Source organism: Fundulus heteroclitus, chromosome 10 (assembly GCF_011125445.2).
Source record: "Fundulus heteroclitus isolate FHET01 chromosome 10, MU-UCD_Fhet_4.1, whole genome shotgun sequence".
NCBI lineage: Eukaryota > Metazoa > Chordata > Actinopteri > Cyprinodontiformes > Fundulidae > Fundulus > Fundulus heteroclitus.
Genome location: NC_046370.1, coordinates 10113026 through 10128750, shown reverse-complemented (window position 1 = coordinate 10128750; position 15725 = coordinate 10113026). Strand labels below are relative to the sequence as shown.

At 38.1% G+C, this 15725-nt stretch overlaps 1 protein-coding gene across 3 annotated transcripts in view; it reads right to left on the bottom strand.

The window, feature by feature from the left end:
• LOC105928251 (inactive ubiquitin carboxyl-terminal hydrolase 54) overlaps positions 1-15725 on the bottom strand; it is a 115969-nt gene that overhangs the window by 81739 nt on the left and 18505 nt on the right. For 2 of the 3 annotated variants that reach the window (XR_001166329.3, XM_012865419.3), the window contains exon 2: positions 9513-10114. Coding sequence is in view for 2 of the 3 variants with exons in the window: in XM_012865419.3 (XP_012720873.2) it covers positions 9513-9668 (156 nt within the window). In the remaining variant the exon portion in view is untranslated. Of the gene's footprint in view, positions 1-4002; positions 4170-9512; positions 10115-15725 lie in introns of those variants that run through there. The other variant, XM_036141980.1, reaches the window with a different exon arrangement.

Sequence of the window (15725 nt, the reverse complement as noted above, 5' to 3'; positions counted from 1 at the left end):
AAAAAGTACTGACTCAGCGGAGCTAAAGGCAAACGCACAACACACTTTTCAGAGTTTATTTGTAAGAAAAACTTTAACCATGTATCATTTTCCTCCAACTATTCAACAATGCACTACTGTTTTCTGATGTTTCACCCAAAATAAAACAACAATATGATACACAGACATCTGTGTTTGCGATGCTAAAAAAAAATTGTATTTAACAAAACTAAGTACTTTTGAACGGCACTGTGCTGATGCAAGAACAATTCTGCTGAGGCCTTTTCTGTCAAGTTGCACTTCTTCCCATTATTAAAAGATGTGCTAAAGGGTTTATTGTGATTCTTGACCATTTGATAGCTATGAAAAGTTGTCTCTTTCTCTGTATTAGACCAGAGATAAAATAGTCACCCTCCTCATCCGCCAGCGTCAGCAAAGACACGCTTCAACCCCCCCACCGCCTCTCCTGGAGCAAACCACCCAACCATAATCAACACTAAACCATTTTGCTTTGTCACACAGTGGAAAGTTACCTACACTCTAGTGTTTTTTTTTTTTTTTTCTCCATTGCGGGTGACCGCAGCGTTACATAAATGACTTTGAAGCATTCTGCTATCCTCTGCTCCGCTGGCACTTTATCTTACGTTTCATATCATTCAACTGCATCAATGTAACTACAGAAAAAAAAAAAAAACATTCAGACGCAGCCTAGAAAGTGTTGATAGCATGAAGGCGGTACTTTTAATTAGCTAATTGGCTGTACGTCTTTAATTATAAAACACTGCAAAAAAAAAAAAAAAAAATTGAAATGGATGCAGTGTTCTGCATCTAGTTGTACCACTCAGACTTAGAAGCAAACATTTCTGTCTGCTTCCTGAAAGCCAGCCACCTCCATACCACACTTCCTTTTGGCTATCGTGCTTTTGCCTGCGTTGAAGGGAGAGAAAAAAAAACTGCTGAGCATGTATGTAGATTTTACTTGGTAGTATTTTTTCCTCAGTTTCTCACAGAGCAAACATCTCTGCTGATGCTGCTGCTGATGCTGCTCCTGCCTCACAGCAGCTCCACTGCAGCAGAAGTGGGTTAACTTCCTGGCCCAGAGGGGGGGGGGGGGGGATCCCAGGGGGCCACAGAGAGTCTTACATTTGCAATAAATCCACTTGTGGTGAAGCATTATAGAGCAGACAATTTTCAAATACCTACTAGTTAATTTTAATCATTATCATAGACAGAGCAAGAAAATGAAAATAGCTAAATAGTTTATGTTGCCGGCTAAATGAGGATAGTTTTGGCTTTAGTTGGTTTGTAAACTCGATTATTGAACTATATTTAATATATATATTCATATATATATATCGAATATATATCAAATGAGCTGGGAAAATGTTCAGTTAGGTTTTGAGGCGTGGACTGAAGCAAAAATATTAAGTTTGGTTACAGCTTTCTGTGCGGATATGTTTCTTTTTCATTTTTCCGCTCTTTATAGAGTGATATAAGCAAACAGTAGCAGGTTACATCATTAAGTTTATCTGCTCTGGTCCCCAGTCTGGAATCTGCTGATAAAAGACGTGCTCTTCATAGCTTGAAAAGTGTAGTTTTAAAATAGCTGGTGTTCACATCATCGTGTTGCCTTAAAAAGAGTGATACGTGGCACACGTTTAGTTTAAAAAACATCACTGTTCATGTTTTCTGCAACCTGGAATATATCCAAACAACTGAACTTGTCTTTCTTTCTTTCTTTTTTTTTTCAGCCAGCTGACCGGCAGCATGAAACATGTGGGACCAACGTTTTTCTAGCATCTCATTAAAAGGACTTTAAATTGTAGGTATGGTGTGAAATAGAAAGTTAGCGGTTCTGAAATCGCCATGTAAAAAAAAAAAAAAAATCTTTTCATCAAGACTATGTGTGGCTTTCAAAGAGCTGATGAGTTAATCTGGCAGCTAAGTGTACACAATAGTTACACATCCTGAAAATAAAGGAGAGTTCTTTACATTTAACACCTTTTTGCATCCATGTTTGAAAGTTTTATTTTGAAGCACCAAAACAAATAGTTCTCCAGATTGTGCCCAAAGGTCGGCTCGTCAGATGAGAACATTACAAAAGCACTGACGATGCCGCCATCTCTTTGAAATACTTTGGTTTAGCAGCATTTAACAAATAGCTGCTGACAACTCTTTTAAAGATTCATAATAGAGATTAACTAAATCGTTTCACAAATATTGAATAGGATAGAACCGATATTTGTTAAAAACACAGTTTAAGACCAATCAAGACTTCGCTCTATTCATGAAATTCAAAACGAATAAAAGTGCATTTTGGCAGTAATAAACACTGCAGTACATTGACTAACCCAACCTGGACTGAAACATTTAACACCGATTTTAGATTATTTAAATCACAGTTTGTGACGAATAAAAAATGGGGGTAAAAACTGTATAATTAATTGATTTATACAACATATTGTGTTTCTAAGGGGTCTGCAGCTTGAGTGAAACTGTCTAGAATATCAAAATAATGTCATTAGATTAGTCATTTACAACAACACATGATATAGGAAGTATAGCAAAGTTTGCATTCATGTTGTTGATTTAGTATTTTGTCAGCAATGAGTATGTGGCTCCCGCTTAGACATAGCACTTTTCCATCTGCCATGTATTAACTCTAATTTTGAAAATAAATGATTAAAATTAACATCTTAAGATGACAGCTTAAAATTATTCACACCCCAGGACAATTTAAATCTAAATTATTTTCTTTTAACCCAGAGGTTTGTTTGCCAAAGGCATTGAGACTGGCATCTTTCTGGCATCTTTCGATAATAAAAGAATATTAAAGGAGAATTGAATTTGAAGAAAAGCATTTATCTCTTTTTAGTTTAATTAATCAATGGCATGTGAAACATTATTTAACAGCTTTTTACATCTTTCCACTGCTGTACTGAGGGTTTTATGGCCCAAAGGCATGCTTACCATCACCCTAATTTTTAGCTCTGTTTTAAATCGCCCCGAAACATGAACTTCTTGTTGCAGTCAGGATAAGCATCTTGGTAAAATTAAAAGATTATTTCAATCCTAATTCTGCAAAGGGTATAAATAATTTTGGACTTAACCATACTTGTAAATCTCACCATTGACAAGCAAATGGCGTTACAATAAAATGTAAACTTTTGCACATTTTCCAGACTATTTTAATTGTTGCTGCTTCTGAATAATTAAAAATAATAGCTGCAACAAAATAAATATAATGTAATTGCCGACCCAAACCTGAAATTCCATCATAGATTGGAATTAGCGGTTTAATCTGCACTCTATTTGCTAAAACAAACAAACAAAAAAAACAGATGTGGTTGTGTGTGATGAAGTCTTGTCTCTTCTTATAGTTGTGAACCCACAATCGATCCATGCATCTTCTTGTTTCATGAGCCTGATGCATCGTTACACCCCAGCTATTTGCATTAGTCTTTGCTCTGTAGACAAAACGAGGACTTAAAAAAAAAAAAAAAGAAGCAATCACCATTAAGTCTCAGCATCAAACCCAATGTTGTTGCACTGTGAAGTTATACGGATTGCAGCAATAATAAATATTTTCTCATTCTTTTCTTCAGCCGGTGGCTTAGGTGCCTTTTAACTTTTATAGCAGTGAAAATTCCAAGACTGAAGAATAAAAAATTGACACACTGCTATCACACTTAAGATAACACAAGAAAAAAAAAAAAGCATGCATGCATGGACACACAGACAGACACACACACACACACACACACACACACACACTGAAAAGCCTTGCCAAAAGCAGTTTAGTTCTGCCCCTCAGTTTATCCCCGCTCATCTGTGTCCGGCTAAACATGCTGTCCCCTCCATATGTGTGCATGAGCGTCTACGTGTCCTTGAGGTGGCCCAATTCTGACACTGCTGGAGCTGCTTTCCTCATTTTGTCCTCCACTTTGTCTTTTCAAATACCTCCCCTATCTCTCCATGTCTGTCTCTCTTCTCTTCCTAAGCCTTTTTTTTTTTCCTCTTTACCTTATTGGAGTCTTTAATTCCTCTCCTCCTCGCAGCAGTGTCCCCTGAAGTCCTCTCCTCGCCTTTTCCATACTGTATACTCCTCATCCCTCCTTCTTCTTCTCCTCTCTGCAGTCTGCAACTTTTACTCTTTGCATCTACACCCCTCTGTTCTCATCAACTCTCCCTAAGCTTCTGCCCAATCCCCCTTCAGCTTACTCCAACCTCTCTCCCTTCTTCCCCTCTCTCTCTTTTAAGCCAATAGTCAAGAGGCATTTCCATGTGTGTGTGAGTGTGTGTGTGTGTGTAGTGTGGGCCAGCTGGAAGTCTTGCTAGGAGGCAAGAGAGTCTTTTTTTTCTCTACTTTTCTGTCTGCGTGTGAGCAGTGCGGAGCTAGCATCTCTGCACACGCACGCTGGATGTCCACGCTGAGGTCAGCTTGAACCGAGCTCCGCCAAAAACAGGGTTACGCTGCCCTAATCCCATCTCCGTTACTCTCTGATTGCGGTTTTACTGCGGCGTTTTAGGAGCAGATGGGCAGGGCTGCACAACTTTGACGGATAAACTGTCGGCCGGGGTTGTGCCCATTAGCGGAGACCAATAGAGCACATTTCGAAACGCAGGCCCTGCGAAATGGTTCGTACAGCTTGAACTTTCTCACGTTTTGTTACATTCAATTTAGATGTTGTGTCACTGACCAAAACTGAGCCGTAGTCGTGAAAAGAGAAGGAAGTGTATGTATTCTTTTCATAATGCGGACAAAATAAAATTTAAAAAGCCCGGGGCACATTTGTATTCAGCCTCCTGAGTGAAAACTAGCAGTTTGGCACAACCAGAGATTGTATTTTCTGTCCATTCTTTGCAAAATAACTCAAGCTCAGTCTCAGTTTGACTGAGAGTGATTATGGAACATCAATTTTCAAGTCTTGCAATAGATTCTGACCAGATTTAGGTCTGGACTTTGACTGGACCACCTTAACAAATGAACTTCCTTTCATCTGAACCGTACTGTTGTAGCTCTGGCTTTAGGAATCTGGGTTACTGTCCGGCTGGTAGGTGAACATCCGGCCCAGTTTTGTCTTTTGGAGCGTCTGAAGCCGCGTGTTGTTCTTTAGGCAAGGGTCTCCAGAGTGATGAGCTTTGGCCATTGATATAAAACCGAGCCGTGTTGAGGACTACACTATAAAGCAAATAAGAAAAGAGTTTCTTATCTGGCAAGAATTTTCACAAGAGAATGACAATAAAGCCTTCATGAATATTTTGAGTATTTGAGTTCTTCTGTGTGCGTATGTTTGTGTCGTTAGGCAAAAAAACCAATGTCCTTATTTAGCATTATTGTTACATTACTTTCAAGAATACGTGATTATCCTTTCATTATGAAGGCTTTATGATTGTCTTTGTTTTAAAACCTCCAAAAATAACAAGAAATAAAATTCAAGGTCTGAGATTTTTACATTTTCTTGTTTTTTTATGGTATTTTTAAAGGGGCCTAGTCAAGTACTAGTCAAGTCAGGTACCACAACTTTACCAATTTCTACGCCAGTCACTCATCTAGCATACAAAGGTTTTCCAATTAAATAACCGCACCCCATTGGTTTATTATTTATTCCTATATTTTACACATTGTTTTGGCTCTATTTGTTAGTAAACAAAATGCTTTTGTGTATATTTACCATGAAGGAACCACGTGTCCGGAAATATGATATTGTACATGTGCGTAATGAGTAAACAAGAAAAAGCAATGGAGCCGAGTGAGATAGCGACATCCAGTGGTGGTGCAAACAACGCTTTTATTTGAAGATGAACATATGTTTTTTCCAGAACCCGAAATATTTCCACACGGCCAAATTTGTCTTTCTCATAAGAAAAGGAAAAGTCTTGCTGTCTTCTTTCAATCAGCGTGCAGCAGCAGACGGGAGAGCAGTACGATAGAAAAAACATTTAAAACCAACAGTTTTTAGAAACGTGGTGTACTTTAGCACACCAAGGCAAATATAATTATTATATCTGATTAAGTACTGTTATTTTTCTCAATATCATGACTACTGTTTTGAGCTCGGAGTGAAATTAAATTTGTTCCAGTTGCTCCGACCATGAGTATTAAAAATAAATTAAATTCAGAATCCGTAGAGATTACGTTCAAAGTTTGCATAATGAATGATAATGCACTCATTTGCAGGGAGTGATGAATAGTTGTATACATATTACACACATTGCATTAATATTTGTCAGCCTCTATCAGAATTTAACTCATGCTTCGATAAAGAAGCTTTGCAGTTTGCTATTTAGTAGACCGCTGCTTTTAAAATAAATTTAAGAAAAGTGTTTAATATGTAATACATGTGTCATAAGCAAATGATCGCATACATAATTCCAAGGATTATAGAAAAGGGTCTAAATAATTTTCGTAATATAATGTATAGAAAACCCGAAAGTTTCCAATTATTCTTCCACATTATTTTATCATCTTTTGATAGATGGCTGTCTCATTTCCTCTCAGAAACAGACATTTTACTTGAATGAAAATACATTTAAATGTAAATCTACAAGGTGTAATTTTGGATAAAATATAAATCATGAACAATTGGTCATGTTTTTCCTCCTTTTTTTTACATTTAAATTAAATTTTGAATGTGTTTATTTGGACAACGGGCGAGTTTATAACAACTGCTGGGGAAAAGGGTTTACAAGATTACAGTTTGTTGTTAATGTTTCTCCCCTGATGGTGACCTTATGTTCCCCTTATGGTGTCCGGCTGAGTTAAAGAGGATTATTTCAAGAAAGCAGCTAAAGTCCAAACAAAAACTGGGAACATGCCCTTAGAAAGCCTGGAGAACTGCTCAGGGCCAAAATAAAGGATTACCAAAAAATCTCTCCTTAATAGTCAAGATAAAGAAAATGAGTAATTACTCAGCACAGTTCCGCATTTGCAAAGATTACGTTAAAAAAATCAAAGCCATATTTTTAAAAAAAATTGTATGATTGAAGACTCAAAAACCTTTGATTCTCCTGATTTTCCTCTGATTTTAGATTGTGATACTTTTGGCAAAAACTGGTGTTGTTGTTAAACAAATCCGGCTTTAATATAAGAAGGGGAAAGAAAAAGTGATCCAAATCAAGTTGTCTACATAAGTTTTTAGTGACTGGAAAAAGTATTCATACCCCTTAAACAAACATCAGTGTATTACTTTGATCTTTTGTGTGACAGAGCAACACAACATACACAACAGTAAAGTTAAAGGAAAAGGACATATATTTCTATTTTTGGGAAATGTGGAAAAATTTGGCATACATACTTTATTCGTCTATCCATTAATAAAATGCACTGCCACAAACTGCTTTAAAAGTGAATAGAGACCACCTGTGAGTAATTTAATCTGAATATAAATCCATTTTTTTTGTTAAAAAGAATACCAAGGAACATGGCAGACATGCCAGAGATGAAGTTCCTAAGAAGTTTAGAACAAAGTTAGGGTATAAAACAATGTCCCACGCTTTGAACGGAAAGCACATGGAACTTCAAATTTACAAAACCATGGCTCACCACGTAGGCTGACAGGCTGAGCGAGGAGAGCATTAATCAGAGAAGCAGCCAGAGATGTCTGTGGTAACTCTGGAGGAGCTGCAGAGAGCTAAAACTCAGGACAATCATTAGCTATTGTTACGACCTGGCTCAAAAGCCATAACAGCCATGCACTCCACAAATCTTTTTTACGGACGACTGGTAAGAGGAAAGCTATTGTTGAAAAATAGCAATAAACCATCTTGCTTAATCTTTGTCCCAATCCCTGAATGGGACTCAGCAAACATGGAAGAAGTTGCTCTCTCTGACCAAAATTCAGCTTTGTGCCCAAGATGCAAAAAGCCATGTGTGGAAAACTAACACTGCACATCCCCATGAACACATTCGCTATGGTGAAACAAGGTGGTGGCAGAATCATGCTGATTGGATGCTTTTATTCAGCAAGGAATGAAAAAGCTGCTCAGATGTGGGAGACGGAGCTAAATACAGGTCGATACTGAAAGAAAACCAGGTAGGACAGCAAAATACATTGGACTAGGCTAAATGTTCAACTTTGAGTAGACTAATGATCCTAAATGTACAACCAGAGCTACACTACAAGCCTATTCAACTGTTAGAATGGCCTAGTCAAAGTTCAGACCTAAATCCAATGAGCACCTGTGGTAAAACTCAGACAATTGCTGTTCACAGATGCGTATCATCTAATCTGACATAGTTTGAGCCATTTTGCAATGAAGAATGTCTTTTCCTCCACAAAGGTGATAGAGGCATACCCCCCAAAATACCCGAAGCTGTAACTGGAGCAAAAAAAAAAGATTCTACAAAGTATTGGTTGAACACATTACATGATGGCAAATACCCAATTATGACCAGTATTTTGTTGGTCTACCACATAAAATCCTATAAAATGGCTACGTTTGTTGTAATGTGGAAAAGGTCAAAGGGGATGAATATTATTGCAGGGCACTGCTGGGAAAAAAGGACTAATGTCTCAGCAGGATCTGGAAAAACTAATCCATGCGTTTATTTTTAGTCGAATTGATTACTGCAACGGTGTTTTTACAGGTCTGCCTAAAAAGTGGATCAGACAGCTGCAGCTGATCCAGAACGCTGCTGCCCGTGTCCTCACTAAGACTAAGAAAGTAGAGAACATAACCCCAGTTCTAAAGTCCTTACACTGGCTCCCTGTATCTCAGAGAAAAGACTTTAAAATACTTCTGTTAGTCTATAAATCCCTAAATGGCTTAGCACCTAAATACATGACAGACTTGTTATCAGTGTATAAACCCTCCAGACCACTCAGGTCTTCTGGCTCCAGTCTATTCTGCATACCAAGAACTAAACAAGGAGAAGCAGCATTTAGTTCCTATGCTCCACTTATCTGGAACAAACTTCCAGAAAATTGTAAAGGTGTGGAAAGCCTGAGTTCCTTTAAATCAAGATTAAAAACACATTTGTTTAGGATTGCCTTCAACTGTTCTAGTTAACTGAGGCACCACTTTTTTGTTCTTTTTTTTTCTATCTACATTTTATTCCTACTTGCTTTTATTCTGTTTTATTTTGCTATATTTTAATCATGTGAAGCACTTTGCATTGTCTTTGTACTGAATTGTGCTATACAAATAAATTTGCCTTGCCTTGCCTTGGAAATGGGGTTGAAAATATGTAGGAATGAATCAAACTGGCTGAGCATGTTTGTAGTAATAGCGATGAAATAATATTCCTCTTTATTTTTCATTGCAGCATACATCCCAATGAAATGTGTCCTCTGCATTTAACCCATCACTTTTAAGGAGCAGTGGACTTCCAATGCGCTGAGGGACCCAGAGTGGCAGTCTGTGGGATTCGAACCAGGGAACTTGCGCCCCATCCAGAATGCAAGCACCATGGTATTGACCACCACTCAATTATAATTATATGAAACACAAAGGCTTAACAAAGTCTAATTTTCAACCCAATTTAGATTTAAAAAGATCAAAGATCTGGACTGTGAGTTCCCTCCACTGACCTGCAGAGCGCTGTTGAGGAAGCAGCTGTTTTGTCCCGGCTCGTTGCTCAGGCCTTTGCTGGGCGCGATGGAGGTCATGGTTCTCGGGGTCACCAGCCCATGCGCCCCTCCGGCCGCTCCGCCACCCGAGGCAAAGTAGTTCCTCTTCCACGACATCACTACCTGGGTGTCCCTGTCTCCACAGGAATGCAGAAAAGGGGAAGGGCAGAAGACCGAGCCACAGCCTCTATGTCACTCCCATGAGAGAGAAAGATGGAGAATGGGAGAAAAGCAGAGCAGGGGAAAACGAAGGGAGGAGTAGAAGGAAGGAGGGGGCTGTGGACTGAAAAGATGCAAGATGTCTTGGATAGGGATTTGGCCCCCATTCAACCCTCCCACTGTCCAAACTTGTTTTTTTTTTTCTTCAAACTGGTCCACTTATATTTGCCAGTGAGTGTGCTGTTTTGCTGTCTTTAGCTCCGTGGATTTAAAAGTCTGCGTTTGAAGCCATGAGAGCGGTTCCAAAGAATCCTTTGGCAGATTCTCTTCGATAAAAGAGCTTCCGACAGCAATGCTGCTCCCATGTGGGCATCCCTGTGGTTTCTTCTCCTCTTTCGCTTTATCTGCAAGACACAAAAAACAATCTGTTAGGACTCAAAACAACATGGAAACAGCAAGGTACTTGAGTCAGTCAACTAAGGTGTGCTGAGAAAAAACAAAAACATCTGTCGACACTCCTGGTAGCACTATTGGAATGGCCCATGATGCAACAGTAATTCTGACTTAAAAAGTAGGAGTTTTACCACCAACACACGCTTCAAAATCCAATATGGAGGCCTCACAGATCAACAGTGGTGATGGCCAAAGTATTAAACTCTTTTTTTGGATTATTCTGAGTGTGTATGCCACAAAATCTGTCACACAAAAAGTTTTGTACAAACAGGTTACCAAACTATCAAGCATATAAAATGTAGAGAAATACGTGTCCACTTATGGTGGATAGCATTCTCATTTAGCAATGGACTCCTGACTTGCCACTGACACAATAATGCTTGTTAAATGCATTGAACTCAGTCTTACTAACATCAAAACCCAAAGAAATTGAACAAAGTCGCAGTTTTGATCTAAAAAATCATCAATACCCTACCACCCCCACACTGACAATCAATAACATAACACTAGCTGCAGTGTTCTTTATCCATTTTTCAGTCACTATTCTGTTCACCCATTCATGCATCCATCCATCTTCTGTCTCCACTTAATCCTTGCAGGTTTGTTGGGAAGTAATTTAGCTTGGCTAATTAACCCACCGCGCATTAGAGTACCCAGATAGAACCCGTGCATGAACTCAGAGACCATGCAGACATGAAAAGAGGACCCAGACAGGATTCAAACCTAGGAACTTCTTACTCCAAGAACCAAATGCCCACAGTTGTGTCACTGCGTAACTTTATTTACGCTTTATGCTTGCTCCATAAAAGCATTGAATAAAAACTGACAAACTTGCAAGTTAAGTCTTTTTACGGGCAGGTACTGTCAGGAAATAACACAGAGAACCAACACGTGCTGTACATACAGCTACAACGACAATGGGTCATTATAGCAAGGTTAGCTCAATATTAATTTTGCTTCAATTATAAACATATGCTGGCTTACTTTACATCCCTAATTACACAAGTTAGAAATTGTTCATGAGATTAAAGTGCAAGACCTTGAGTCCTAGTTAAGTCTTGAGTCTTTACACTGCAAAAAGGGAACTAGAATTAAGTTAAATTTTCTTGAAATCAGTGTATTTTTCCTTGATTAGAGCAGGTAAATAAGACTATTTGCCAATGGAATAAGATTTTTGCACTTAAAATAGGAACAATTCATCTTCATCATCTTATTTCAAGTGCAGGATATCTAATCATCTTATTTTAGGGGGTAACAATACTCATTCCATTGGCAAATAGTCTTATTTAGCTCCCCAAATCAAAGAAAAATATAATAATTTCAAGACATTTTTAGTTACTTTTAGTTCCCTTTTTGCAGTGTAGAACAATTTAACTGCAAATAGTTATAGACTCACATCCCAATTTCAGGTATCGGCTAACTGGCTACTTGCTAACATCTTACGTGTAATTACGTGTAAATGTAGGCGCTGAAAACACGTAGTCCTCTCTGGAATCACTGGAAACTAAATACTGAGCAGAAAAAAATAGATAGATCTATAGCAAAAAATAGAAACACGCACAACTTGGACGGTGCTCTATATCCATCCATCCATTTTCTTATTCGCTTTATCCCTCATGGGGTCGCGTGGGTTTGCTGGTGCCTATCTCCAGCATTTCACTGGGCCAGAGGCGGGGTACACCCTGGACAGGTCGCCAGTCTGTCGCAGGGCAACACAGAGACAAACAACCATTCATGCACACACTCACACCTAAGGACAATTTAGAGAGACCAATTAACCTGGTGCTCTATATCTACTGGATATTTCCGTTCACGTCTGCCTTAAAAGCCTGTTATATCAATGGTGGTGCTAAGCTGAATCTTCAGGACCGACGCTCGTTCCGTGTGGTCTAAAATCAGCCTCTGTTTCCAGAAATTCACATTGGATGCTTTTGTCTGTTATGTCACCTTTTTAATCGGTTCTCAGGGACCATATGAGGAGCTTACGGTGGTCAAAGCATTCGAGCCATGTGAAAATTTGCGTGACGACGACAACATGTAAGCGACTGGATTTGCACAACATCACAGGGCAGTATGTAATAGATCCGCAGTCCCCCCACCACTTCCCTCCTTTCCCTATAGCTTCCCAGCTTTTGGCAAAGCTCCCTGGTCTGATAACTGGCCTGCATTAACACCACAGTATCATCTTGGCGAAAGGCCACTGGGATGCTGCTGGTTCTATTTATCTATCTATCTATCTCTCTATCTCTCTATCTCTCTATATCTCTATATCTCTATATCTCTATATCTCTATATCTCTATCTATATCTCTATATCTCTATATCTCTATCTATATCTCTATATCTTTATCTATATCTCTATATCTATCTATCTATATCTCTATATCTATCTATCTATTTATATCTCTATATCTATCTATCTATATCTCTATCTATCTATATCCCTATATCTATCTATCTATCTATCTATATCTCTATATCTTTATCTATCTATCTATCTATCTATCTATCTATCTATCTATCTATATCTCTATATCTTTATCTATCTATCTATCTATCTATATCTCTATCAATATCTCTATATCTTTATCTATCTATATTTTTATCTATCTATATCTCTATCTATCTATCTATATCTCTATATCTATCTATCTATTTATTTCTCTATCTATCTATATCTCTATATCTCTATCTATCTATCTCTATCTATCTATCTCTATCTATCTATCTATCTATCTATCTATTTATATCTCTATCTATCTATCTATCTATATCTCTATATTTATCTATATCTCTATATCTATCTATCTATCTATCTATCTATCTCTCTATCTATCTATCTATATCTCTATATTTATCTATATCTCTATATCTATCTATCTATCTATCTATCTATCTATCTATTTATATCTCTATCTATCTATCTATATCTTTATATTTATCTATATCTCTATATCTATCTATCTATCTATCTATCTATCTATCTATCTATCTATCTATCTATCTATCTATCTATCTATCTATCTATCTATCTATCTATCTATCTATCTATCTATCTATCTATCTATCTATCTATCTATCTATCTATCTATCTATCTATCTATCTATCTATCTATCTATCTATCTATCTATCTATCTATCTATCCTGAATTGCCAGAGGATTTATGGAGGGATTTGGCTGCCATGTCCCTCTGTGCCATTTTTCCTCCACAGCTCAACATCCCCAGCCTCTGTCTCAACATAGTGTGTGTTTGCATGGCTGTGTTCCCCACTGAGTCTGTGCAGAGTGTGTGATCACACTTCCTGTCTCTGACTGCACCCTACAGCCACACACAACCAAGATCGCAGTGGCGAGGTCTCACGACTGCGGTTTATGTGGACTGTGTGTGTGTGTGTGTGTGTGTGTGTGTGTGCGGGTGCGTTAACATGTGTTGCGCGTGTGTCCCCACATCTTCAGCTAGTTACCATGGAAATAGGCCAAGCAGCAGAGCATGCGGGGGGAAAAGCTGAACCATGTGATTTAACGGAGAGACACGCTGTGCTGAACTGGTTGAGAGAGCACACGCGAACACTCTGTTGCACGCTGGGCTGGCGAGTGATGATGATGATGTGTATTGATGTAGGAGACTTCCTGGAAGCCAGAGTGAGTCAAGGCACAAGTCAATCACATTCCCCGACTCTGCTCCCGATGGCTCGCGATGCAGGCCAGACAGCAGCCACATACTGAAGAGATTTTCCACGAGTAACGTGGCGGAGAGGACCCTGGTCGTACATTCACTCTCCATCAGGACTCTGTGAGTGTCCTGATGGTGTAGCCTTAGAAATCCTGCCCAGAGCTTGTTAAAGGTTGGGTTCCCCTGAAGTACTGTAAGATCATCAGGAAACGCATACATTTTTATGTAACACTTTGCTATTTGTTCTGTTTTTTTGTTTGTTTGTTTTTTTGCACGAAATAATATATATATATATATATATATATATATATATATATATATATATATATATATATATATATGACAACTGTACCAAACTTACATTACTTACATTTGAGTGTTTTGAAAGGTGCTTGAAATAAAATGTATTTATTTATTTTTATTATTATTATTATTATTATTATTATTATTATTAAAACTTCAATATATATATTTCAGTTAATTAACTTAAGCTAATTTTAATTAAATTGAACCTAATGGCTGAAATTAAATACAATAAAATTGAAATTAAAATAAAATTTAAGTGAATAAACCTAAATTAATTATATATATATATATATATATATATATATATATATATATATATATATATATATATATATATATAAATAAGCAGAAGTGAATTAAACAATTTGATACTAAATTAAATAAATACATTAATATAAACTAGTAGCAATTAAATGAAATTAAATTGAACTGAATGAGGCAAACTGGACAACATGAGGTATAACAAAATAACATCAATTGAACTACACAAATCACAAACAGACAAATAGTTAAAATAATGTCTAAATCATCATATTGAATTGATCTAAACTGAATTCTTTCAAAATTAATAGAACAAACTATATTAAATGAAATACATAAAAATAAAATAAAAATTAGCTGAGATAACTGGATGCAATGTGCTGAATTAATTTGAATTAAACCAACTAAGTGTGACTCAACAGCAATCGTCACATTTTATCATCTCACTGTCGTCGTCTTCTGTTAATTGTCCACGCGTCTTGTCGGCTTCTCCTGTGAACATCAGGAGAAATGCAAGAGTTGTTTTAAGGGACAAAAACCAGCTGAGGTCTGTTTGGTCTGAGGAGCATTTCCCTCGCTTTGTTCCCCACCGACCTTCTTCATGTTAACATTTTGAAAGAAACTGTTCCTTCACATGCGTCCGTCTGTCTACCTCTCCTTTACATCATCATTAAGCAGAGGAAGAGGTTGTGACAGACGGATCAAAACTTCCCTCGTCACAGCGTAACCTTCTCGCTGCTGATGAGGCTGTCGTCCCAAGCCCGTCACTCATGTCCTGGAAGGTCCGGCCACGGCTTCCACTCCTGTTCAGGGCACCATAGCTCGCTCCTCGCTGCTTCAGGCTCGGGTTCGTCTTCGCCGTCTTTAGTGCTCCTCCAAGGGTTCCAGTGGTCCCAGCTCAGCTCTCAAAAGCTCTTCAGAGGGTTCCAGCACACTGTGGTCTAGTTTCCCAGTGCTCCTCCAATTCAATTCAATTTTATTTATATAGCGCCAAATCATGAAACATGTCATCTCAAGGCACTTTACAAAGACAAGTTCAATCATATTATACAGATTGGTCAAAAATGTTCCTCCAAGGGTCCTCTATGCCTACAGGCCAGCCTCCTGACAAGTTTCTCCATGAGTTCTCCAAGTCTCCAGGTCAGCCTCTAGACATCCATCACCGCCTCCAGCATCTTGACCTTCGGCGCCGTCATCTTCACCTTAAAGGCATACTATGCAACATTTTTCAGTTAATTAATGTGTTCCATACCATTTTGGATGATTAAATGAGTCATTTCAGGTCGAACAAAGGTTTTCTCGGCCGCCCTGGGGGTCTGTGG